We start from the raw sequence: 25,063 nt of genomic DNA, 5'->3' as shown, positions 1-25,063 counted from the left end.
TGATTTTCACTGCTGGCGCTTTTGATGCTCCACTTTTAATCGGTTTTCTTCAGAAATGTCTGCCATAAGCTCAGGTTTCTTTGGATTTCCCAGTTACAGTCTTCAGAGTGAGCAGGTAGAAACGTTTGAGGAACTTTGAGAACCAAGTAGGTGAGGATGCTGTGCTTGCAAGGAGTGCTGCATTTAGCACTGCTGTGGCCAGGTACTGATGGTGATGTTCGGTTTTGTAGAAAATGGATTTGAAAAATCCAGATTCATTCTGCCTTTATCATGTCCTTCAGAAAAAGTCTGCCCTAGTGGTTAACCATCGCTTCCACATCTGAACATGAGGATACTTTTCCATACTGCTGAGAACTCAATAACACACAATTTCTTCGTTAGCTGTTATGAAGTCTGCCATTAAAAAACCTAAATTCAAGTGCAGTAGCTTGCTTGTGAGTGTGAGGAGGCTAGTGAGGCTGTCCAAAACAGAGCCGCTAGACTTTTTTTCCTACAGGGAAATGTTCAGCAAGCTTTCTAGCAGAACTGAAACCTGGTATTTGTGAAGGGGTTTTTTTTTGTGTTCTTACAATCAACCCAGCGAATAGAAAAACTTGTCAAAACATGTCTGAGGAACTACTCTCATTTCTGCCTTCTTTCAGCTCTGTTAGTTGTTTGCATCTGAAATGCTTGTTCTTCTGACATAGGAAATCTGAACATAATGGCAAAAAAATGCTTTCAGAGGCAAAAAGCAAACTTTAATGCAGTGCAGACTTCTCCTGCTGATCCTGGCTCTTTGGTGGATGAAGACAGTCCCATCTGGTTATCCTCAAGAACATAAGTATGGCAGCTATTGGAAACAACAGTTGCTGTTCCTCACTTTGGCTTTTTTACATAATCTGGGTGAATTTTTGTCTTCATTTTACAAAGTGGAGATAATTTGCTACAGAGCAGCTGACGATGCTGATTGTACTGCTCCTTATTCAGCATCCAGCATTGGCCTCCAAGGTGGAATTGACCCGTGCCAGTAGTGGTTGCTGCTAATTAAAAGGTGCAGGATGAGAGAATGATGTGGCTCTACTGTCATTCAATGCTGAAATTAATCTCCTTTTTCCTCTACAAACGCCTGTAGGCTACTACTATTCCCCTCTTAAGATGACTACTTGCAGCACGTCTTGAGAAGTAAACTTATCTATGGAATACTCTTAATCTGGGAAAATGCCTGTAGGAGTCCTTGTAGTTCCCACTTCAGTGTGTCCTGGGATTGAAACTTAGAATTAACCTGCATGGCATTTTAACTGGCTCTCTATTGGTGTACCATTACCACAATTATTAAATTTACTTAGAGAAAGGCGAGCTTTAACCTAAGTTTTGATTCCCGGCTTTCTGTACTTGTAGGGACCAGCAGCACTAACACAGTCGGGGCTACGGTGAACAGCCAAGCGCCTCAGCCTCAGCCTACTGCTATTGCCTCAAGCCGGAAAGGGACTTTCACAGATGACCTGCACAAGCTGGTAGATAACTGGGCCCGAGATGCCATGAACCTCTCTGGCAAGAAAGTTGGCAAAGGGCATAGCAACTATGAGGTAAGGCATAATCTGTGGATGTTTAGGGTAAGGAACTGTGTCAGTGCTGCTTCATTGGGGTATCAAACACGGCTTGCTGCGGAGCATGGACAGCTGTTCTAGAAAGCCGTCAGCTCTGTCTTGGTGCAGGATTGTATCACCCGCTGTGAGAGGGAAAGGGGATAACCAAAGAGGAGGGCCATGGTGTTCTCAACATCCATTGGGAATGACTTGCGGAGCAAGGGGGAACCTATGATTTTTAAGCACAGTTGTGTAACTTTTCTTGGGGGTTGGGTTTTTTTTCCAGGGCCCTGGAATGGCAAGAAAATTCTCGGCACCAGGTCAGCTCTGTATCTCTATGACATCTTCCCTGGGTGCTACGCCCATCTCTGCAGCATCAGCTACCTCTTTAGGTCCCTTCACGAAGGCGATGTGCCCTCCGCAGCAGTACGGTTACCCAGCAGCATCTTTCGCCGCTCCATGGAGTGGGACGAGTGGTCCAGCACAGCCGCCGCTCGGTCAGTTCCAGCCCGTTGGTGCCACATCTCTGCAGAGCTTCAACATCAGCAACTTGCAAAAATCCATCAGCAACCCTCCAGGCTCCAACCTGCGGACCACTTAGCCACGCGTGGAGACCCTGCTGGCTAGACCTCGGGACAGGACATGGGGAGGGAGATGGGGCCCTGTATCAACTCCTAGTGCTGCAATGAACTGGTAGCTTGCCAGACTGGGAATGAATTTCTCTTTTTCCAACCATTGCTGTCAACTCTCTGTAAAGGGAGTTTCCCCACACACCATGAAGGGGGAGGAGGATGATCAGCATCCTTACGATGGGACAGTGCTTTTGACCGAGCGGTTCTGCTCTTGTTGGGATCAAGAGTTGTGAAGAGAAGTCATGGGGTCAGTTCACGCAGTCTTGCTGTATAATTTTTCTCTGGTTTGAGGCTGAATCCACACGTGTCAAGGTGGGAGAGCTGAATCCTAGCATGAGGCTTTAGCACACTTCTCATCTCTCCCTGAAGAACCAAGACCAAGAGAAAAGCTGTCCAAATCCCCCTCCTCTCCCTCTCCCCAGTCAATCGTATCTGGCTCTGAAATGGTGGGGCACAGGAATGGACTTGCAGTGCAGCCCGTGCTTGATAGGTCATTACTGCTTTAAGTAAGATATTAACAGCTTTGACTGCAGCATTAGAGCAATTTAAATTGTTTAAAAGAATTTTTAAAAGTTCCCTGCGGACATGTACTTACCATCAGTTTTGATGTGGAAACACTGTGATATATAAATGTTGTTGGACAACAGTAGTTTAAAAATGAGTGGAATATAGAGGGTTAAAAAAGTTAAAAAGAAAAAAAATGGGAAAAAAAGCTAGCTATATCCTTATACTTATTGGAGACACTTTAACTTTTTCCTTTGTATTTGCATTGTATTAGATAAATAAATGTGAATGTAAAATTGTATAAATTAATGTACTTGAATACTTGTCTGTTCTCCCAGTATGCTTGCTGGATATTTTAGTGCCTTGGACTTCTATTGCTTCTGCAGTTAGCGTCAACTTCCCAGCAGACCCCCAGGCGGACCAGGGCAGGCTCAGAGAAGGACGGACCATTTGTACCTAAGAGCTTCTTTAGTGATACCGTTACTGTTTAGAGTAGGTGTTTGGAGGGGGAAGTCATGGAGGCCGCGGGCTGGAACGGTGTTCCATACGTTGGGGAACTTGTCCTCAGGTCTGAGGTGGCTGGTGTGACGGGGACGGAGGGGTGCGGGTGAAGCTAAGACAGGACTCACCAATATTGGCTGCGGAGGCAGGAGGTTTGGATCGGGAACAGAGAGAGAGGATGGGGAGAACGTGTGTCTTTGGGAGAGGCCCAACTGAAGATGCAGTTAGACTCCACCGGCAAAGTGGTGAAGGTGTTTGGTCAGGATGTGACTCGAGGGAGAGGTGCCACTGCTCGCTGGCGTGGGCCTGTCTGCTGGGATTGCTTTGCTTACCTTTTTCTTTCTTCTTTTTTTTTTCTTCTTTTTTTTTTCCCTTTTTTTTTCTTTTATTTTATTTTTGGTAAAATCCATGTAAGCCAGGAATGTCCTGGTGCAACGTCCATTGCCGGCAATGGATGTACTTGAAACAGCCGGCGTCAAGAAGTTTCCTCTTGTCTGTCTTGGAGGATTCACGATTCTGTTCACTCTTATCAAATTTCAAGCTGGTACCAGGTAACTATCTGTCACCTCTTAGGAGCTGTACTGTACCTTCTGCTTTGGTCATTCTCCCTTTCATATTTAAAGAAACAAATACTGGTTTCCTCTTCAAAGTAAAAATAATACCAGCCAGTATTCCTGTAGTGCTGCAGAAAGCTGTGAAGGATGAGGGTACTGCTTCCTGGTACTTGGGAGTAGCTCACCAGTATCCCGGAAGCTGGTGCGTCACGGAGACGTTACTTGCCTGTTTTGTTGCCTGTTTTGTTTCCTTCCTGAAGCGCTGTTCCCCCCTGGAGCCTTAATAGAGAGTTTTCTGTCTGCAGATGTTCTCGCTTGTTCATCTTTACAGAGACACGCTCGAGCTCCGTTCCTTTCCTGTCTCTTGTTTTACAGCAGGTTTGGCAATGGGGCCGGGTACAGGCTGAGGGTGAAAGCGAGTGGGGTGAGCTCCAGTTCCTTAGGCCCAGGGAGGGTTATTCTTTGGAACTGAAGTGCAGAGTAGAGCTACAGGAGCGAGGAGGCTTGAGGTGGGTGCGTGGGGAAGGGGCAGAAAGCAGGAGTCCCAGTGGCCGGGGCGGGTTGGGACCCTCTGCTCTGCCCTCAGGGCGGATGCAGAGGGGTTTCCGGAAGACGCGCAGCGTGAGGGGTGAGGTGAGCTCTGGAAACGGGAGCAGTGGCAGACCTGAGGCAGGGATGAAACAAGGGCAATGTTCATGCCAGGGGAACAGATTGGCTGGATGCAGCACGTGGTTATTTAATTTTGATCTAATAAGTTTGAGGTCGTTTTTTCACTTAATGTTATGCAAGAACTGGTTTTATTTACCATTGATTCCCCCTCCCCCACCCCTCCTGTGGATGAATAACTGAAGTCTAGAGGAATAAACTAATGCTACTGAACTGTTAAATTATTTTGTTTAATATTACACTTTGAGTATCTTTTTCCACATAAAATCTGTTTCTGAATTACAAGCGTTTTCTTTACATTATTTAACAATGTACACTGTAAAAAAAAAAAAAAAAAAAAAAAAAAATGAACTGAACATTTGGGCTCCCCTGGCCGTAGTTAGTTGTGTCTTGCCCTGAACTCCGGCACTGCTCTTCTCGGACGGTTGCGCTTTGTGCTGCCACTCGGTACCTATGTAGAATATTGAATGGAGTCATTCGAATAAACCAAACCTGCTCTGGTTGAGCTGTGGATTTCCTTGTTGAATAGCAGGGCCCAACCTCTCCACCCTCTTCCTGCTAATTGTGATCCCATTTCTCACTTCATCACAGGAAAGTACAAGAAACCTGTTTTAATGAGACCCTTTGCTTCTCAAAAGCAGTGATCAGTGATGAGCCTTTGCCCTTTTCGTAGAACACGCTGAAGCAAGGTGCGGTAAAGGATAATTCATAGAATGGATCTTCTGGATGGGAGGAGCTGTGAAAGATAATGTAAGAGGTGAAGGATAACATACAAGCAGTATGATTGCCTTTATGGTTGAGACTGCAGCAGTTACCAGAGAGCAGAGGAAAACACAGCTATGGCTGTCGAGATCTTGGCGGCTCTCCCTGTTCCAAGTGCAGGTGGAGCCCCATGAGCTGAGGTGCTCTGTGTCCTTTTGGCAGTGAATCTGGAGCAGGGTGTGCTGCACCCTGCCTGGCACAGAAGGGTCCTGTTGGGTCCCTCACCTTCCTGTCTGGGGTGGAAGGGAGCAGGGGTGCATGCCTGCAGTGCTGGGGAGAAGAAACCTCTTAGTGTGGCTCTTAACAGGAATTCCATACCCAGATTTGCAACTGTCCTGGTAGAGTAGAAGGGCGGAAGTACTTTACAGTGTCGTTCTCCAATGACAGGCTTGCTGGAATTATCCGGCATATCTAAACACTGCCGCATTTCTTTCCATTTTAAGAGCAGCTTCTGTTATGAGTCATGCTGTGCAAGGCCTTAAAGGAAAACAAAAAGCTCAGAGTGGAAGTTTGAGTGCCCTTTAAAAAGGGACCAATCCCAAGAGGCTCCCTGGTGACCTCACTTACAGGCATGGCTATGTTGGCACTCTTCCCATGGAAGCTGAAAGCTGTGTTTATATGAGACTTTAAACTTTCTTCTTGTGAAAGTTTCAAGTGGCTTTAAACACAGTAATTCTGAATGTCTGCACAGTCCCTTCCCAACAGGTACGTGGTTCCCATGGCAAGCATGGAAATCTCATTCAGACATGTGGTATGTATTTCTTCCCTGAGCTGTTCTGAAGGCAGCACGACAACTACAGTGGAATGTGAAGCTTTTAGATGTAATCTGTTATAATTAATTATAATTTGTCCTATTTTTCTGTACTGGAGTCAACCACAGAATCATAGCACGGTTTCAGTTGGAAGGGACCTTAAACACCTTAGTTCCAACCCCTGCCATGGGCAGGGACACAAAACTAGTCAGAATGCGTTAGCTTCTTTGAGCTAATTTGAGCAACTAAACAGGAATTGAGTTGTGATGGTTTGAATGGTGCAGAGGCACAAAGAGCCACAACGTGCTTTTCAAATTTCACCTTTATTTTTACATTGAAAAGGGTTGAAAGCTTATTTAAAATCAAAAGTGCTGCTCCCATTCATCTTACAACGGCTCCAAGCAAACACTGTCTGAGATGCTATGTGCAACTTTGGCAGCAGGCCCAGCATGTTCCTGCCCCTGTGCTGCCCTGTTGCGCAGGCACAGCTGGATGTGCTGCTGCACAGGACTCACATACAGCTGAGGAAGAGCACCAGGCTCTGACTCTGTGCTGCCACAGCTTCAGGCCCTCAGCCCCTCCAAAGGGGCAACCACAGCACCAAGGCTTTGTCTGACCATAACCCACCCTCTCCCCCTATTGCTGAACATCTCTTTGCTCTGTGCTGAAAGGCAGCCCTGAGGGAGAATGAAGCTATGAATTGCCTCTCATTTTAAAGATCAATTCTGTTACCATTTCAGGCAAATTGTGTGTCACATCGGCTGTACGACAGCCACGAGTCCAGTGCCGCAGAAGCACGAATAATTGCTTGTTTATAGAAAAGGCACCTGAAACATGTAATAACCTAAAAGTACATTAAGTCCCTGCTGGCTGTGTTAAGCTCTTCTGTGTTGCTTCGCTGTAATATACAGGAAAATCCACCAAGGCGTTAAACCTCCTCACATAATTTGGACAGCCAGTTGCAGTCTTCAGCTGGAATCCAGCATGGAGGTGACGATATCACCACAAGTCCTACGTGGGTTCTAGCCTCCTTTTCTTCAGGTTTTGACTTCTCCTGAGGGGGCTGCACTCTGCCAAACAGGGAGACAGCGAGAAATGGAAGTTTCTTAAAGCTTTTTTTGCTTCTAAAAGTGCACCTCAATTCTTTTTCTATCATCTCCTCCTTGACAGGACAGTTAGATGGAAGAAACAGATAGTTCTCCTAGCCCACGACTGCAGCATCTGCAGCCAGGTCCAAGAAGAGAGGCATGTTTCTCCCACTCCAGTTTAGTAATCTACGAGCACTGCTTTCAAAGCTGAGAGCCACTGTTAAGGCAGAACTCAGTCATGCTTTGGTTAACACATACCTGAAGTGTGCTGGTTGCTGCTCACGATGGCAGCAGATGGCTGCAGTTGTGCAAGCCTAGAAGCTTTGTGGTAGTTCATTCTGTGGGGTGTCCTGTTACGAGTAGTCATTTGATGACAACCACGGGGTGTTTCAGGTGTCCGGTGTCCGACTGATGGCTCTGCCATTTTGTGACCCATTATCTTAAGATCAATGGTCTCCAAGGAAATGTCCCAAAGTTCAGGATCATCTAGAAGGAATGAAAAGCTGATCAAACCAAAGACAACAGCAAATGTACTGCAGAAATGACAGAAACTCCAGGACCAGCCCAACTCTTTTCCTAAAAGTGGTGGTAACTATTGAACTTAAAGTATCTTCCATGTCAGTACACAGCAGGGGCTGGTGCTCTGGACTTCAGCAATGCCCAGGCACCATGGTGTGTGACCTGAATAGCCACAGTTATGTTAAGACAAGACACCCCCCACTCCCATCCCACTACAAATGTTGTGTTTCTGTGCAGTATCACTTCAGGAAAAGGGTTTACCCATTAGTATAACTGAAAAGCATAAGTGCGAACCCCCTCACAGCGATGGACACCATTTCCCTGCCGCTCAAGCAAAACTTACATTGTTAAGATCAGACTCATACTCACACTTCTGTCATTCCATCTGTCGTGGTTTAAGCCCAGCCGCTCGCTCACTCCCCACCTTATTTTCGCCCCGCTCCCGGAGGGATGGGGAGGAGAATCAAAAGAATGTAACTCCCACGGGTTGAGATAAGAACAGTCCAATAACTAAGGTATAATACAAACCACTACTGCTACCACCAATGATAATAATAAGGGAAATAACAAGTGGAGAGGATACAATTGCTCACCACCCGCCGACCGATACCCAGCCCGACCCAAGCAGTGATCTGGGCCTTCCGGGTAACTCCCCCCGGTTTATATACTGGGCATGACGTGCTGTGGTATGGAATACCCCTTTGGCCAGTTTGGGTCAGGTGTCCTGTCTCTGCTTCCTCCCGGCTTCCCCTCCTCCCTGGCAAAGCATGAGACTGAGAAAGTCCTTGATCGGAGTAAACATTACTTAGCAACAACTAAAAACATCGCTGTTATCAGTGTTGTTCTCAGGCTAAAGTCAAAAACACAGCACTGCACCAGCTACTAAGAAAAATGACTGCTATAGCTGGACCCAGGACACCATCCTCTTCAGAACTTACCGTTACACTGTTGATTTAAAAGCTAATGATTTAATACTCTATTACTCATCACTTTTTGGCTGACCTGCAAAGAACTCCTCTTCTATTGCTAGTTCCTGCTGTACTGCTGCTGGAGTGCTGTGCTTTACAGGAGGATTGGGAGTTGCTGGATGGAGGTAACACAAGAAGAGATTAATATTAGAAATAAATACAGAAGAACCCTTTTGCTGCTTCTTAATAGAGCCAGTGTGCCACACGATCAGCAGCAGCTGCCATCAGGTACCCTCTTGTTTCTAAGAGCTGGTTACATTCGGTAGCAGTATGTGGAATGGTAAGATTCTGTACCTGATGATGTCTGACAAGAGCAACTGCACTACTTTAGAATGGTTTTTAGCCTGTTTACCCAATCCCCAAGTTCCTGCTTACCATACAGCTGACCCGACTCCCCCATGAGTAAAGATCAACCTATTAGAAGCTAATGCAATGCCTATTTGCCTGCAACCACCTCAGTGAAGTAGTGCAGCCTCAGCTCAGGTGCGGCATGTTAATGGTACTATCATCAACAGCTGCTGTGCTGCATGATGCTTTAGCGTGGTGGGAAAGCTGTAGTTTAAAGATGCAGTTTTAGAGTTGACATTCCTGCCACTTTAAGAACATGAAAGGGTGGGGGGGAAGTACGCTAATCCTCCTTCCTTTGGCCTCAAAGGTGTGTTGATAGTACACTACAAAAGCAAGTGGAACTAGTCAGGCTCCATTAGAGAAGGTAGCATGTGCCTGCCAGCAGCTACTGTTAACACTCTCTGTATTTAATGCTGAGTCTTACCCTGTTTGCTGCTGGGAGAAACTACTGGAACCTGATGCTTTTTCTCCATCTGTTCCCGGAACTGCTGCTGTAGCTGCTTTTGTCGCAATTTCCGCTGGTAAGTGGCATCACACTCAGTAGCTGAAGAGTCTGTATTTCTGTCCCTCCCCCCCAGGGAAGCACAGCGTTAAATGGGATTTCAGCAACTATGTTTTATGAAGAAAAAGATGCATAAAGAAATGACAGCAAGGGAAAAAAAAAAGTACTAAACCAGCCTTTTATAGCATCTTCCAAATTGGGCTGTCCAAGTGTTTTAATCAGTGCAGTAACTTCCCATAAAGCTTACAAAATAAGTTTATAATGATGGTCTCACCTGGAATGATTTAGCTGTTTCTGGTCTACTGTCACTGCAGCAGCCTCTGGCTGACCAGGCTTACAATTAGATGCCATCTCATAATGTTGCCTCCCTCCTGTGTTCTGTCTTTCCAAACAGCTATTGTATCTTGCTTTCTCTATTTCAGGCTCATAGTCTTGTCTTTTAGCTTTGACCAAATCTAACTCAGAGGGGACCTAGTAAAGGAAAAAAGAAAACATTTTCAGAAACTTCCTTCATCAAGTTAAAGATTTTTTTTTTTATGCAGTACTGCTGAAAAATCTCGTTTGTTTGCTGTAAGTGGAATAGTAAGTTAGGAAACTGAAATGCATTTTCAGTACAAAGTCATTCAGTTAATCACTTCATTTATGAGACTTTGTGGTAGCTTAATAGCTCAGTGCTTCCCAGCAGATAGCCCCTGCCTCCCCATACTGTGCTGTCTGCAAACCAGAACAGATGTTGGAGATCAATGCAGAATTCTACAGCCTCTCAGAAGACCTCACAAGTCTGTTGTCGAGTCTGTTAGTTTTGCCAGTTCTGTTTTCATGCTTGTATTAAAGGGCATGGTAAAGCTTTATTCAGCTCTGCAGGCATGAGGTCACTGAGGAAGGTACACCATTCTCGTTTTATTAAAGGTGGGATAGCTCGGCTCTATGGTTTTACAAATCTGCGGCAATCTGCTGATAATGATCCTGGCAAAGCAGAGATCTTTGCTATCTTTACTTGTCAACGTGTCACTTTGGATCTGCTCCTACAGTCCAAGTTAGCTAGATAGAACCTCCTTACAGCTCCAGGCTGGCTAGCAGAGACTAGCAAATCCTAGTATGATGAAGGCAACTTTACTATGGAGGCCCATGGTTCAGCAGCTATAAAAGGCTTACTTTTCGCTCAGTCAGCAAGGCAGGTTACCTCTTAGAAGCCTACTGCCCCCACATGGTACACATCAGCAGTTAACAAGATTAATGGTTACTGAGGTGCAACCTCACTAACAGCCAGGACAACTTTAACACTATGAAGACTGCTGTGTTACATCTCAGCATGCTTATAAATTGTGATAGCTCTGAAAGAATGAGGTTACAGTATGGTTGTCACTGCTGGTGTACATCATAATTTGCTATCTATCTCTGACCCAAAGTCCTCCAAATGGGGCGTTTCTCTATGGTGCTGGTTGTCTCAGAAGGTTCACTGACCTCGCAGAGGTAAGGTAACTGCAGCTCTTCCCTTGCAAACTTAAACCTAACGAGGTAAGGAGCCTGAAAAGCAAAGCAAGATGTAACGTGGCTTCTTTTATTGTTCAGGAAGGATAAGAGCCATCGTTATGGCAGAGAAAGTAAGTGTTTAAGTACAGATCAGTTGTACATGCTAATTCTTCACACATTCAAGAGCCACAGTTTGCCAGTAGCATCATATCAAGGACTTAAAGCAAACAATTTGGAGCGTAGCTCTTCCTAATGTTATTCCTCATCCTTCAGCAGCCAAGTCCAGTACATCCTGTTCTCATAATTCAGTTGCAACATTCAGGTACCAACACATTTTTGAAGTCAAGCAGAGGACATTTGCAGGGACATTTGTACACTCCTCATATAGTGAAACAAAATGGTGTTACCTGTTTTGCTCTTTCGGGGTAAAACTTTGAACTGACTGGCAAGACCTACAAGTTGTGGGTCCAGACTAAACAGTTTGGTTTGCCCTTTCTATCATAGGTGCATTTAGTATTTTGCACTGTTCTTTTGGAAAGGATCCAATTTGGTCAACTGAAAGTTGAAATCACCTTTAGAAATTACCTTTGCTTGAGACTTCAGTACAAAACCACTGGTATAGAGTAACTACTTGTTAACTATTCTAGCAAGAACAATGAGGGGTTAAATACAGGTGCACTGTACATTATGTCACAAGGACCATGCTGAGTCTATCTAGCTGTGATATGCACTAGGGCCTGGTAGAGTTTGAATACTAGTTAGTGAAAGGACAAAGCAACCATCAATGCACATATTGACATCGCTACTCTACGGATTTTGCTTGAAATTAAGTGAAAGTTCCAGCTGCAACAAGCAGCTTTGGTATGTGACCCACCTGGTACAGTTTCTAGGATATCCTGGCCTATGCTATTAAAAACTACTTGAAGGAGAAAGTCTTTTTCATGGAAAAAAAATTCCTATTTTCTGCCAGAGCTTCCTAAAGTTTAAAGAATGCTCCCTTTTCCTGCTTCCCACTAGGTAATATATAGGTTGTCAGCCTGAGAGACTTCAGGACTAAATGAAATAGTCCTCATTTTGCAGGAATGCAAATAGGAGCTGTACCTGGCTTTAGGGTAGCTTACACAGAGAATAGATATAGTGTCTGCTTATTCTTCTGCCCTGCCTGCAGCCTCTGCTTTTGTGACCTCTTATAGCAATTGGAAATTGTGCCACTATATGCAGGTACTTCTTATCCTTTTAAAAAATACTATTCCTGAAAAAGTTCAGTAATGAGAGGAATATGACATGTCTGATTTTTAAATTTCATAATAGTAAGCTGATTGTGCTGTACAACAAGAACAGAGAGAGTGTTTTTTGCCTAATATAGGGCAAAAGCATAAAGTAAAGAAATGTGCATGCAGTCTTGACAGACTCTATTCTCCTAGACTTCCATTTCACCTCTATGATGAATATATACCTTGACACTGGTATCACTGCTGATACACATTTAAAGCAGAAGTGACTAGGTGAGACCGACAAACTCAGTGCTGCAACTGACAAAGCTTAAACACTCTTAAGAATTACAGCACATGGAGAAAATAGCATCTAGAACAAGCCAGTTTCAACAGTTTAGTGTTTCTTGTGGTAACACTTAACCTGCTATGAAGACAGATAGACGTATGTATTATTGGCAATGAACAGAGAGACTTAGACAACATGGCCATAAACATCACATGAGATCTTGAGTAGCATACTGTTTTTTCACCGTAGTAATCTTGACTACTGCAAACAGTCAAAATTTAGAGTAGTTGGGGTAAAATGTCAGGGAAGAACCCTGTAACAAACAGTTCACACAAGCTAGCAGGCACAGGCTATTGGTCTCATAGCCAGAAACATTTGGGGATGAGATGCATTATTTATAATCTTTTCAATATGAACGACCAGCAGATGTCCTGCAGTCCCTGCTCCAACAGCCCATGTACTGCACCTGACGTGGAAGCTTATTCACAGCTCGTAGGTAGTCTTTGTCTAGGATGCAGTTCCCAAGAGCGTTTCCAAAGCACCTGTGAAACAAGAGAGCTCACTGTGACTGAAAATAACACTTAATTCTCACTTAACTTCTGAAAACATATGAGTACTGATCTGTGCTTACTTGAGTGCCCTCTTCAGTCCATCTGTTACTGCCTCCTTTCTTGCCTTTTCTAGGGACAAGGCCTTAGACTTTAGGCCTTCACTGACTCCATATCCCACGTCTTCATGGTATGACCCATCCTGCAATAGAATTTTAAGAATACAAAATATAAACGAATTTTTGCACATACAGTGCTTCTCGTTAGATGTTGGGCTTTCCTAAGCCTGATTACTTGTTCTTGGCTGGTTGTTCTATAGCAAGATCAATGTTTTGGACACCTCTAGGTTCTCTAGTGTAGTACAGTACTCAAGAGCTACAGTCTGACCTATGCACTGAACTTTCATTCACAGCTTCAGGCAGTTGCTCAACTCTAAACAGAGAAAACAAAAAAATTCACTTACCTTAAGCTGAACTTTCACAAATGCACAGACCCCCACATAGAACTTGCCATTGTTGAGGTCAACAAAGTCTGGGGGAGGGAAAAGCAACATCCTAAATATTACATAAGACTTCTGACCTACATTTAGATCTTATTTTGTCCTTTGAGGATATTCATAAACCTGTACTATACTTGCTGAATGTGCCCAAAATACTGTAATGGAGCATGACTTTGAAATATTAACTGTAGTTTGAGAATGCTGACTTGCATACATGCTCTGGGCATGTTATGTGATACTTTCTGGTTATTAGTGGCTAGACCTGCCAAACAGTGACATTCTGCTACTACATGTATAAACTTGAACACATGTAAGAAAGAAAGAGTTGTAAATGTTACTTCTCATTCAGCTACATAACCTAAATGTTCAAAGCATAAGAATTTTTTTCAGCTGGAAGGAAAGATAAAAGCATCGGTTTATAAAAACAGCATCAGAAAAGAAACTGTCGTGTATAAAAGTAATTTTGTTCCTATTATATACTCAAAGTCTCCAGTTTGTGAAATTTTGCACAAGGTTTTATCCGGGACAAACTGCCTGAACAGCTTAACAGGTTGCAATACAACTCTCAATCCAGAATCTCTAATATACTTTATTTTACACCAAAAGCAATGCTATGTAATGTACATAAGGCACTCCAGTTAGCAGTCTTACAAGTCTGACATGTCTGAAACGAAATGCTTTGAAGTTCAAGTAACTGTACTCTAGGGTCCAAAAGTCAAAAGTTCTTCTGTGTTTATCTGGTCTATTTGTTGAACTGTTTTTTGTAAACCTGCTGGAGGTGCAAGCCCATTTTCTAGCCAGGAATTCAAAACCAAACATAAAAATCTTCTGTCTCTGAATTTCTACTGAATGACTTGTTCTGGCATTATTTGAAAAACATAGAAGTTTAAAGGATGTCAGCTCTTTCTTGACTGAAAAGGTGGTGGTGGTGGTAAAGAATAGATGGAAAGCAATGAAGTAACTTATTTATGTCTAGAATCTACCAGTAGAAAGAGGTCAGAAAAGATTTCTGAAGGTGGAAAGGAGAAAGGAGCTACATTTAAGCAGCTTTGTGAGCTACTTCAACAACCAGTCTTCAATCTGAGTATAGCAGATCTGCAACAAGGACAATACTCCTCGGGTAGGAACTATTTCAGCTACTGATATGCAAGAAGCTTAAGCTTTAAGATGACCTGAATATAATTTTCTAGAAGAATTTTTCCAAAGCTTTCTGCTGTAAAAATCTCAGAACCAGGTACTGGCTGGAAGAGGAATCTGCAGAAAAAGATGTGTCCCTAAAGATCAGGGGAATATTAACTGAGTATATGAACTTGTTAGAACATTAAAATTACAGGGGAGTATGAAAGTTGGCTCAGGGCTGCTGGGTGTTAAATAGTTTAATTGTAATTACTCTTGACTGAGCGTTCCTACAGAGATCAGAAAACTTTATTAGAATAGCTCAAGAGTAATCATAAACACACTTAGAATAATGACTACAACATATTCCGGTGCAAGATCTAAAAAGAAAACACAAGCTCTGTTATTATTCAATTTCTCTCATTCTTACCAACTGCTAAGACACCTGGAAATTCCACATGCCTCTCCCCAGGTTCTCTGAAGTGATCAAGTTCTAGGATAGATACCCTGGTCTTTATCTGAGAGACTTTTCCTTCTGCACCTCACCATGAAACAAGAGGAAAGACTTCTTTACCCTCAAGAGATACTTACCAACATTCTGCTGAGTGACTGAATGAGCCCAGCCATTGAAGCCAAACATCTCATTGGCCAGACTGATTACCTTGTGACCCTCAATGTAACAGACCTGAAAAGCAAAGCATATATACATAAATTCAGATACATACACATATGCACACATCTATACATACTTTATTTTAAATAAAGATGGATTACACACATCATCTTACACTGAGGATACCTAAGTTCAAGGTTCAGATAATGTGAATACAAAAGGACGATGGTTCAGATTTAGATTCACCCTCTTCAAGCGCCTGTGATGGGGAGTTAATATAACAAAAAACTATGATAATCAAAAGAAAGCAGATCTAGTAGGCATTAAAGAGGGTAAAATGTAGCCAATATTACATAATGCTTCATATATTCCAGTTCTGGCAAAAAATAAGAAAAAAATATATATCAATATTTCATAAGTAGATAAATATTCCCTTGTAAAGGATTAAGCACTGAAAAGTTAAGTCTCTTTTTTAAAGTGTAAAAGGAACCTGTGGCTCAGTAAAAGACAGAGTTTATGCTATAGTGACTTTGCTTTCATATAGACATATTAAACTACTAGTGGGAAATCAACCTAAAAACAAAACAAACACAACCCCCCCAAAAAAAAGGATTATTGTAACTTTTTTTTACCCTAGTTTTTTTCCTGGAAATAAAAAACCCCAAAATGGGGAGTTGAAATATCTGTTCATGTTTGTCATACCTTTTGTCCTCCTCCAGCTTGCCGACTGCTGATATATTCTGGACCCAGTCTCTGACGAAGAGCATGCTGGATAGCTTGATACTCACTTGCTGTGTATTGATGCTTAACAAAAACAAGGCAAGATAAATCTCACTCTATTTTATCTTCCCCTCTTCTCCTAATATCACTTCTTAATCCCATTTTTCCACATAGAGTCTTTCCAAGAGGTTTATGATCCATTTTTAGAATCAGGATGTAACAGACAAAGACAGACCTCGGGGGGGTGCGTGTGTATGCATTACATTTGTCATTACATTGTTTCTTTTCTCTTACTCTTGAATTATACGTATACAAGCATTAATTATTAAGCTGTAGCAATTATTTTTCATTTATCATAACTACCACTTACATTAGAAAAACCGAGATGAGCCAGGCCTATTAGTATCCTATTGCAATCAATGCAGTCATCGTCCTAGTCAAGTGTGCCAGGAACACACATTTAAGATTAAATTTTACCTCTCAAAAATAAAACATATCTCTGTGACCAACAAGAGAAGTTTATTTCAAAACTCCAGCAAAACCCAAGTTTAACCTTACTCTACCACCATATGCCTCCAGGGCAGGGTGGATAAACAGCTCAGGCAAGCAGTCAAAGATTTCTTGAGGAGCATTCAGCAAATTCTCCTCATGCAGGGAAGGTCCTTTGGATAACTCCAACATCGCTGGTATCGTCAGATAACACCAACATCATTGGAAGCATAAAGTGTTGTAACTTTTGCTCCTTGTCTTAGCAGAAATACAATTTACGATCTGTAAAGGTTAGAAAAGCCTAAATGCATGTTGAAGGATTCAAGCACTAAAATGCTTGTGTTGTTATGCTCTGATGTGAGACAGAACAGAGATTTCACCAGCTAAATCACAAGTATTGTGTATGCATGTATTGGCTGCCCTATCATTCAGCAGAGCACAGAACTGAATAGGGTGTGTGCTATATATGTTCCAATACCTGCCAAAACTCTTTCATTTGTATTTGGTTCTATTAAAACTTAAAGGAATAACTGTCTTTTTTCTGATACTAGAATGCAATCCTGTAACCAAAAGGCATAAGGAATAAAGGAAGAGTGCACATGCCTATGTCGTATTCAGGAATCATGTATAAATGCTTATCATGGAGAAGAAGATTCATCACCAAAAATGTAATGTGCAAGTACGTATAACATAGCTAGGGTAATGGGTAGGGCTCCAGCCTTACTGTATCCAACTTTAAAATGAGTAAACATGCAGAGCAAATTTCTGGAAGTGCAAGCATAAAACTTCTATTTCCCTCTCAGGCAAAAGGAACTGACCTGTCCGAAGCAAGCAACCGAGCTGATAGTGCTGGAACTATTGCTGCTGATGCAGCTTTCACTGTCTTTCCCTTGACTTTCAGGCATCCCTAAAGATAAGGGAAAATATAAACACTGAAAATAACAGAACTAACCGTCCATAGGAAGACATGCCAAAAAGCTGTTGGAAGTCCACTGCCCAGTGAGTATAACAATATTCTGTAACAGATGTGTAGGACATTACAGTAATATTGTACTTCTCACTCCGTGGAAGTGCTACAGCCCCAGTTGGAAATCTCTTTTCTGATGTTGTTCCAGAACAGCCAAAACTTTTCTTCTCAAATAGGCTATACTATGTAGGTAGAAATCACAAGTTTCATCCTAGAAGCAGAAGCACTGTTCTGGTCTTCTATCCGTAAAACCAGTAAGGGTGAGCCTAAAATAAATTATATGACAACCATGAAACAATTATTTTATTTAAAGAACAAATAAAGTATTCTTGCTAGTAAAAAGAAATAAATTAAAAAATTCAACAGCATCTAAATCCTGTATAAGATCAGGGACTAGAATGAAAATGAATAGTGTCTCGAGTCCTTATTTTAAATATCAAGCTGGTAACTGTTGTTTGTTTGGTTTTCAGGTAAATGTATTGTACTATTCTAGGTAAGGAAAACCAAAATAATTCCGTCTTTCAGATTCTTCAGCGCTGCCTTCCCAGATCACTTTCAAGATCCATTAATCCTTAGACTCTGATAAAAAGCAGAGGCAGCTTTCTAAAATTTTACTCGTCGATACCCTGACTTGTCAGTCTTTATTTCAGATTAGTGTTTTGACTGTCACCATACTGTCCTGTGTATGGTGGTATCATATAAACTGTGCAGAGTTGAAAACCATAGAGACCTCTAAGACTTTTAAGAAGTTGTAGCAGTAATTCAGTAGATGGCACCCTTTTCCAAGCCAGTGTCTCACAACTACCCAGTACTGCATTATACCACTCCACCCTGCTGCTGGAAAAGTGGTCTTGCTGAGAGCTTATACAACAGGCGTGCAAAGGAGCTCCAGCAGCACTTCTATATATGCCCAGAAACATGAATGCTGAGTACAGCCACTATCACAGAATCACAGAATACCAGGTTGGAAAGGACCTCAAGTTTCATCTGGTCCAACCTTTCTAGGCAAAGCATGACCTAGACTAGATGTCCCAGCACCCTGACCAGCTGAATGTTAAAAGTGTCCAGTGATGGGGAATCCATCCCTTCCCTGGGGAGATTATTCCAACAACTGATTGTTCTCGTTGTGAAAAGTTTTCCTCTTGTGTCCAGTCAGAATCTCCCCAGCAGTAACTTGTGCCCATGAACCCCTGTCTTTTCCCTGTGAAAGAGGAGTCTCCACCTTCTTTGTAGCCACCCGTTAAATCCTGGAACAGGTCTCCCCTGAGCCTCCTCTTCTCTAGGCTTAACAAACCCAGTTCTTTCAGCCTTTCCTCATAGGGCAGTCTATCACTAAGTCTTTTCCAAGGAATACAGATGTAAAACAGATCAATATACATACAAGACAGCTAGAGATCTCCAAACAGTTTGAGAAAGCCCAAAATCCTCAGCAGATAGCATTATTTGTCAGTCAGTCAGAACCTAGCTAGTATTACGCTTTGCTAATATACCCCAGGTTCAGCACTTTTAAAACCAAGTTTTTTTCCTAGACTCTAAACAAGGAAGCCAAAGTTTACTGAACCTGGCAAACAATTTTCAGAAAAAGGATACTAGTTGTTTCCTTGGCAAGTATGAGCACTGGTAATTATGCCAGGTATTGCTAAAATTCTCCTTACTTTTGGTTGGATATAGTTATTCATCTTTGGTCCAAAAGTTGTATAATTGTGCAGTGTTCATACATCTGAATGTGTTTCAATCAAAAGTTTGCTGCAATTTATGATAAATGCTTTCAGGTTTGGAAGACAACAAATAGAAATTAAAATTACCAGGAGAAACACTTATTATTTAAGCAGGCTGTTTCCCCTGTAAAGCAAAGAGCTCATCTAATTGCAAGAGAGAAAAGTAGAGAGAAAAAATAGTATGTGTACATTTGCCTACACAACCCTATCACCAGATTGCCACAAATCTTTATGCACAGTAGGTGGGTGGCATTTTGAAGCAAAATTGCTTTAACTGAAAGCAGTATTAAGACCTTTAAGTTTTTATATGGTGTGCACCACTATCAGTCTAAATTCTCTGAAGAGATACACCTTTAATGAAGCTCTGAATAAGATACAGGAATTGGTTCTGAATTAGAATGAGGAAGTACAGAATTCTGCTGAAAATAGCTCCACTTCACCTGGTTTTAATCCAAGAGATCAGATGCTGCTAGAGAATACTAGCAATACTATTCTTTGCAATTAACAGTTTAAAAACATGTCAGCGGTTTGTATTCAAATTATGGATTACTCTACAGCTTGTGTGAAAGAGACGTGATGCCAGTTTAGTTTCAGGCTTTGTCTGTAAGGAACAGTTTGTTTCAGCTGTGAGCCTTGTTTAAACCAAACACTCTATTGGATCAATGTGGTGTTTCTTTTTCAACCCATGAAGTGCAGCACAGCAAAGCCCTATGTCTCAAAACACTTATGGGAGCATTTCAAAGTAACGGAACTTCAATTTCAGAATTATTAGAGTAGAAGTTTGGAAGAGAGAAAAGTTAATTCTGCAAATGAAATCCACCTCGATACCAGAGCCAGGAGCTAGGGAAGGAAAGGTGCTTCCTTTCCTCAGTAGAATATTGTTTCCTCACCTCACCTTCTTCCCACAACATTTTACTCGTGTGAAACATTAATACTGAAGTAGATAACAAGATATTGACCAAAGTACAAAAGAGCCTCAAACACCCTTCAGGGTCAGGACAGTGCTAAGGAGACGGCCTGACACATAAACCTGTATTAAAAAGGCTGCATTTTCAAACCATCTTAAAATACTTAAAGTTTAAATATACTTGCTCTGTATGCAGAATGATAAAAGCAGTTTATCATCCATGTAAAGACACCTAGGAATTATAATTTATTACCTCTGTGTTTGTGACTGTTTATTATTTACAGGGAATTCTTTTTAGTTTAGCTATGTTCTCAGAAAGTTTTGTCACTGAGAGAAAATACACAGGAGACTACAGGTGTTGCACTATGCTCCAAAACATTGCCTTGATAGACGAGAACAGGCAAAGAATCCCAACAGCTTTTATACCATCACACTTTGATCTTGTTTTTGTAAAAAATGTCCATAACGCAAAAGCTTAAATTTTGAACATATTAGGCACACGATCAGAAAAAGGGCTATTTTGTGAAACTGGATATGAAATACTCCTTTTCAACAGCACTCTAGAAGTAGGTATTTACTTGTATGGTTGTAGCGAACTGAGCAGCTGCTGAGAAAAATCTGGGTGCGTACACAAATTCCCACGTAGGAAATAAGCCAATCTTTTAGAACAGATAATCCTGAATTTAATCTGTTCAAGTACAACTACTACTGCAGGTTACGGCAGCAACACCTTCATCTTCCATGATAGTACGCAGATAACTTTAATTTTCTAAATTAACACTTCTTCACACATCTGTCTACCATATGGTCCATTACCCCAAACAGAGATTTTAGTCCTAAATCACTTCTTTTCCTATCGGTTTCTCTCTGTCTTGACAAACTAGGTTTTGCATGAGGCACATGCATTGTGCCTCAATCCTGTGCTAGGAGTGTCAGTTCCCAGTTCTCTTCACACATAAGGTAGAAGCAGGCGGTTTTGCATCACTTCAAAATAGTTTGCACCATGAATTGTCTAAGTACCACACCTTGGGAAACGCTCGGCTAGAACATGTCTGTTTTGAGAAATTAATTATAGCATCACACAACCTAAGATACAACTTTAACAGGGACTGTGAACTTTCATAGGGCTTTTTATTCAACCTCCTTCTCTATACGGTAAGTTTCCTTCACAGTGAAGCTTTGGTTTGCTGAGTAAAACTCTTTAACATTCTGTCCTGGGTTCAGCTATAGCAGTCATTTTTCTCCTGCTTAGTAGCTGGTGCAGTGCTGTGTTTTTTAACTTTCAGCCTGGGAACAACGCTGATAACACTGATGTTTTTAGTTGTTGCTAAGTAATGTTTATTCCAACCAAGGACTTTCTCAGTCTCATGCTTTGCCAGGGAGGAGGGGAAGCCGGGAGGAAGCAGAGACAGGACACCTGACCCAAACTAGCCAAAGGGGTATTCCATACCACAGCACATCATGCCCAGTATATAAACCAGGGGGAGTTACCCGGAAGGCCCAGATCACTGCTCGGGTCGGGCTGGGTATCGGTCGGCGGGTGGTGAGCAATTGTATCCTCTCCCCTTGTTATTTCACTAATCGTTATTATCATTGGTGGTAGCAGTAGTGGTTTTGTGTTATACCTTAGTTGCGGGACTGCTCTTATCTCAACCCGTGGGAGTTACATTCTTTTGATTCTCCTCCCCATCCCTCCAGGAGCGGGGGGAGGAAGAAGGGGGGGGGGGGGCGGGAGTGAGCGAGCAGCTGTGTGGTTCTGAGTTACCGGCTGGGCTCAAACCACGACACATTCTTTCAATAAATGCAATTCCACTGAGCCCACCAAGAGCAAACAGCATGTAGCAATGAGTGATTTAACGGGTAGTAAAGATAATACCACATATTTAACCTGAGGTTCATATTGCTCTACCAAAACACCGGCAAAGAATCCCAGTTTCTTTAAAAGTTTTATATTTCTGTGGAGTATTCTCTCCTCTGGGAACTCCAAACTGTTTTCTAAGTTGATTAACCAGTTATGCAAAGGCTGCTTTGCCTAACACTGAGCTGAGGCATGTAGCCCTTTTAAGTACAATGGAGCAGATGTTCCTAATCAAGACAGGCCTGTGCTATACCACAGTTTAAAAAGAGTGGAAAATAGATTACGAAATTCCTGGAGAAAAATTGCATACAATATAACTCTTCAGTTTTGACTTCTGATAATATCTCTAGGCAAACAACCTTGATGACTTGAAAAGTGAGGTAATGGTCTGTTAACTTCAACAGGAGAAAAAGATAGTGGATATTTTATAGGTTAAAACAATGAAATGTAGAGGGAGGTCACAAGACTAGGTGTCTATTGTAGACTAAAGGTGGCCTCTGGTGCTTGTCAATACCATACTGATACATCTTATTGCTGTTGATTCAGGCTATGTTTGGTAGCAAGAGAATAAAAAGGTACAACATAGGAAGCTTGAGCTATCTGCAGCAGTTTAAATATATTTGCTTTTAACACATATGAACATCACTACAATTTCTCCTCAGTTAGGGCACATCAGATTTGACATACCTTCAAACAGTCCCACTTCAGTAGAATCTATATATGTGGGTCTGAAAGTATAACTTAACTTTTAGATTTACCAGGCACTACTATGGTTACTTTTGGTATGTCTCGGATGATGATACCCTCCCTGCACTAAACAGAAAATGCTAATGCTTGTTACACTTTTTACTAATTAACATTTTAATGAACACAGTGTAAAGCTCTTTCTTATCTTTATATAAGCTTAGCAGAATAACATTGTGCATTTGTGGGGGAGTGTTTCCATTTAAGATTTTTTTGAATGCACCCAACATCTGAAACGAAGTCTATCTATCCGGTCAATTCCTGTACTTTTGGAACATGGGATGAGAAACTCATCTCCTTACTCATTATGCTAAGTTTCCTGTCATAACAGCCTTTACACGCTTGTTGCAAACTCATCAAATATTAATATATCTATTGCACGTTGTTTTAAGACTCTGCTTCCCAAGCAATTCCCCAGCAGTCCAAATTGGTTAGTTTAATGCAAGTGTTGCCGTGTTTTAGACTGAATATTTTTCAGATGTTGCTGGTTGTTCCTCCAAACATGTTCCTAATAGCAGTTATGTGTAAATGGCTTCTGTGAAACACCAACACCTCATAGTTACAAAACCAAAAAGTGAACAATCTGCTCTTGAACAACTGGTTTCACACTTGTAAAGACAGAGTAAAAGCAAAGAGAGCTTGCTCTGGAGGTCGGACCTGGCAGAAATATTACTCAAATATCGTAAATTATTTATGTGGGTACTTCTTTCTAAAAGCCTGTCAGATTGATTTATAACCACATCATTTATGGATAAGCCACTTTAGTCATTGCATGGAAAAGAGCAAGCTTTTTAACTGAAGAGTAATGGTTCGGGACTTGTAGGGGAAAAGCAGCCTGCCCAACTGTAACTGTAGAAAGCCTGTTGTTTTGACAAATGCAATTACTACACAAGACATTAATCCAGGCTGGAATCTAAAACATCTGAACGCTATAAGAGCTGTAGGAGATCTGTCAAACTGCAGATCATAAAAACCATTGTGATACAGGCAGAGATGATGCTTCTGGCAGCGAGACCATGTTAAGCTGACACACTAATTAAGTTACCATGAAAAATCTAGAGCTCCCAAGCTCTCCGTTTTTCTGTTTTGCTCTAGGTCGACACTGTTTATTTTTAAATGGAAAATAATTTACGTTTGAAATTGACAGATTACTTCAGGCATGGGCAAGCTGATACCTATTTTCACTCTTCTGCTTTCTTAGATAGCAGTGTAAAGTATCTGTTTCTGGGGATACTTTAAGCTTGAGAGAAGGACTTATATACTATAGCATGCACTTACCTGCACTATATTATTCTTCAGTAATTAATTTTAAATGGATTATGTGCTTCTACAATTGCAAAGGAAGTTCAGTTTATTGGGACCTCAGTGTGTATCAGCCATCATGATAGTACCCCCTGGGAATAAGGGCTAAGGAAGTCAATGTTGGGTTGGGCTGCTTACACCTTGAAAACGCAAAGAATCGAACTAGAAAGACTCCTGAGCAGGTCATTTGCTCTATCTGCCTGGATGAAGGCCAGGGCCGTTACAACAGCTGGGAAGTCATAGAATCAACTAGTTTGGAAAAGACCCTTAAGATCATCCACTAAGTCCACCACTAAACCATGTCACTAAGGGCCTCATCTATATGGTTTCTGAACACTTCCAGGGATGGTGCAACAACCACTTCCCTGGGCAGCCTGTTCCAATGCTTGACAGCCCTTTCCTTGAAGAAATTTTCCCTAATATCCAATCTAACCCTCCCCTGGTGCAGCTTGAAGCCGTTTTCTATTGTCCTATTGCTTGTTACTTGGGAGAAGAGACCAACCCCCACCTCACTACAATCTGCTTTCAGGCAGTTGTAGAGAGTGATAAGATCCCCCCCCTCAGCCTCCTTTTCTCCTGGCTAAATACCCTCAGTTCCCTCAGTCGCTCCTCATAAGACTTGTGCTCCAGGACCTGCTGCAGCAAGTCTTCGAAGGAAGCATTTATCAGGGAAACCGAAGTTTTCCCCATGTAAGCGTGCCTAAGCAGCAGGGCGGCTGTGTACCAGCTTCGGCACTGCCTGTGTGGCTCCAAACACCGCCCTGCCGCAGCCCTGCGGCCCCTAGCGCCTCGCCGCTGGGAGGCTGGGGAGAGCCCCCGGGGGGCGGCAGGGGAACCACGCGGGAAGGGGCGGGCAGCGGGCCCGGCGCCGGCGCCACGACCTTCACCCCAGCGGGCGCTGCCCTTGGGCCGGCGCCGCCACGGGTTCTCCTCTGAGGGACCCCCACGTTCCCCACCCTCTCTCCCTCCCTCCTTCAGGGGCGCCCGCCAACGGCTGCCCCTCGCGCCTCCTCACCCACCGGGTGGCTCCGCCGCCGCCACCAGGTGAGGGGAAGGAAAGGGAGCTCCTCCGGCCGCAGTACCTGGGCCGGGGCGAGGCCCGTCCACCGGCGGCAGTTCGCAGTTCCCGCCCTGGGGAAGAGTAGGAGGAAGGCGGGAGTGACTCCCGGGGCAAGCCACTACGGCAGGGGAGAGGAGCCAAACTTCCTACGGGCGCGCTAAGCGGTGACGCAGGCCCACGGGGAGGGA

At 42.7% G+C, this 25,063-nt stretch overlaps 2 protein-coding genes across 7 annotated transcripts in view; one reads left to right on the top strand and one right to left on the bottom strand.

Moving 5' to 3' along the window:
- WNK1 (WNK lysine deficient protein kinase 1) overlaps positions 1–4,759 on the top strand; it is a 104,808-nt gene extending 100,049 nt beyond the window's left edge. Inside the window, 2 exon segments of the mRNA XM_030479685.1 lie at positions 1,378–1,565; positions 1,852–4,759. Coding sequence (XP_030335545.1) covers positions 1,378–1,565; positions 1,852–2,166 — 503 coding nt within the window. The 3' untranslated portion in view covers positions 2,167–4,759.
- A 1,484-nt stretch (positions 4,760–6,243) lies between these two features.
- Positions 6,244–25,013, bottom strand: RAD52 (RAD52 homolog, DNA repair protein). 6 transcript variants are annotated; one of them, XM_030479679.1, is made up of 12 exons: positions 24,898–25,013; positions 17,138–17,226; positions 15,813–15,914; positions 15,089–15,182; positions 13,346–13,413; positions 12,966–13,084; positions 12,801–12,876; positions 9,636–9,832; positions 9,284–9,426; positions 8,546–8,626; positions 7,283–7,510; positions 6,244–7,006 (listed from the first exon to the last, which is right to left on the bottom strand). In XM_030479679.1, exons 2-12 carry the CDS (start codon positions 17,222–17,224, stop codon positions 6,948–6,950), a joined length of 1,254 nt encoding a protein of 417 aa, XP_030335539.1. In that variant the 5' UTR covers positions 17,225–17,226; positions 24,898–25,013; the 3' UTR covers positions 6,244–6,947. The 6 variants fall into 6 exon arrangements, with proteins under 6 accessions (XP_030335539.1, XP_030335541.1, XP_030335542.1 ...); XM_030479681.1 differs by having other exon boundaries at positions 9,284–9,420; positions 24,898–25,011; XM_030479682.1 differs by having other exon boundaries at positions 24,835–25,002.
- Positions 25,014–25,063: the final 50 nt, after the last annotated feature.

This window comes from Strigops habroptila, chromosome 3 (genome assembly GCF_004027225.2).
Source record: "Strigops habroptila isolate Jane chromosome 3, bStrHab1.2.pri, whole genome shotgun sequence".
Taxonomy (NCBI): Eukaryota; Metazoa; Chordata; class Aves; order Psittaciformes; family Psittacidae; genus Strigops; species Strigops habroptila.
This window is presented reverse-complemented; position numbering and strand designations above follow the sequence as displayed.

Excerpts from the sequence above, each read along its gene's own strand:
- RAD52 (XM_030479679.1), bottom strand. The coding sequence starts at position 17,224 with ATGCCTGAAAGTCAAGGGAAAGACAGTGAAAGCTGCATCAGCAGCAAT. Across the intron at positions 15,183-15,812 it reads AAGCTGGAGGAGGACAAAAG|GTCTGTTACATTGAGGGTCA; the intron begins GTATGACAAACA and ends TTTGCTTTTCAG. Across the intron at positions 12,877-12,965 it reads GGACTGAAGAGGGCACTCAA|GTGCTTTGGAAACGCTCTTG; the intron begins GTAAGCACAGAT and ends CTTGTTTCACAG.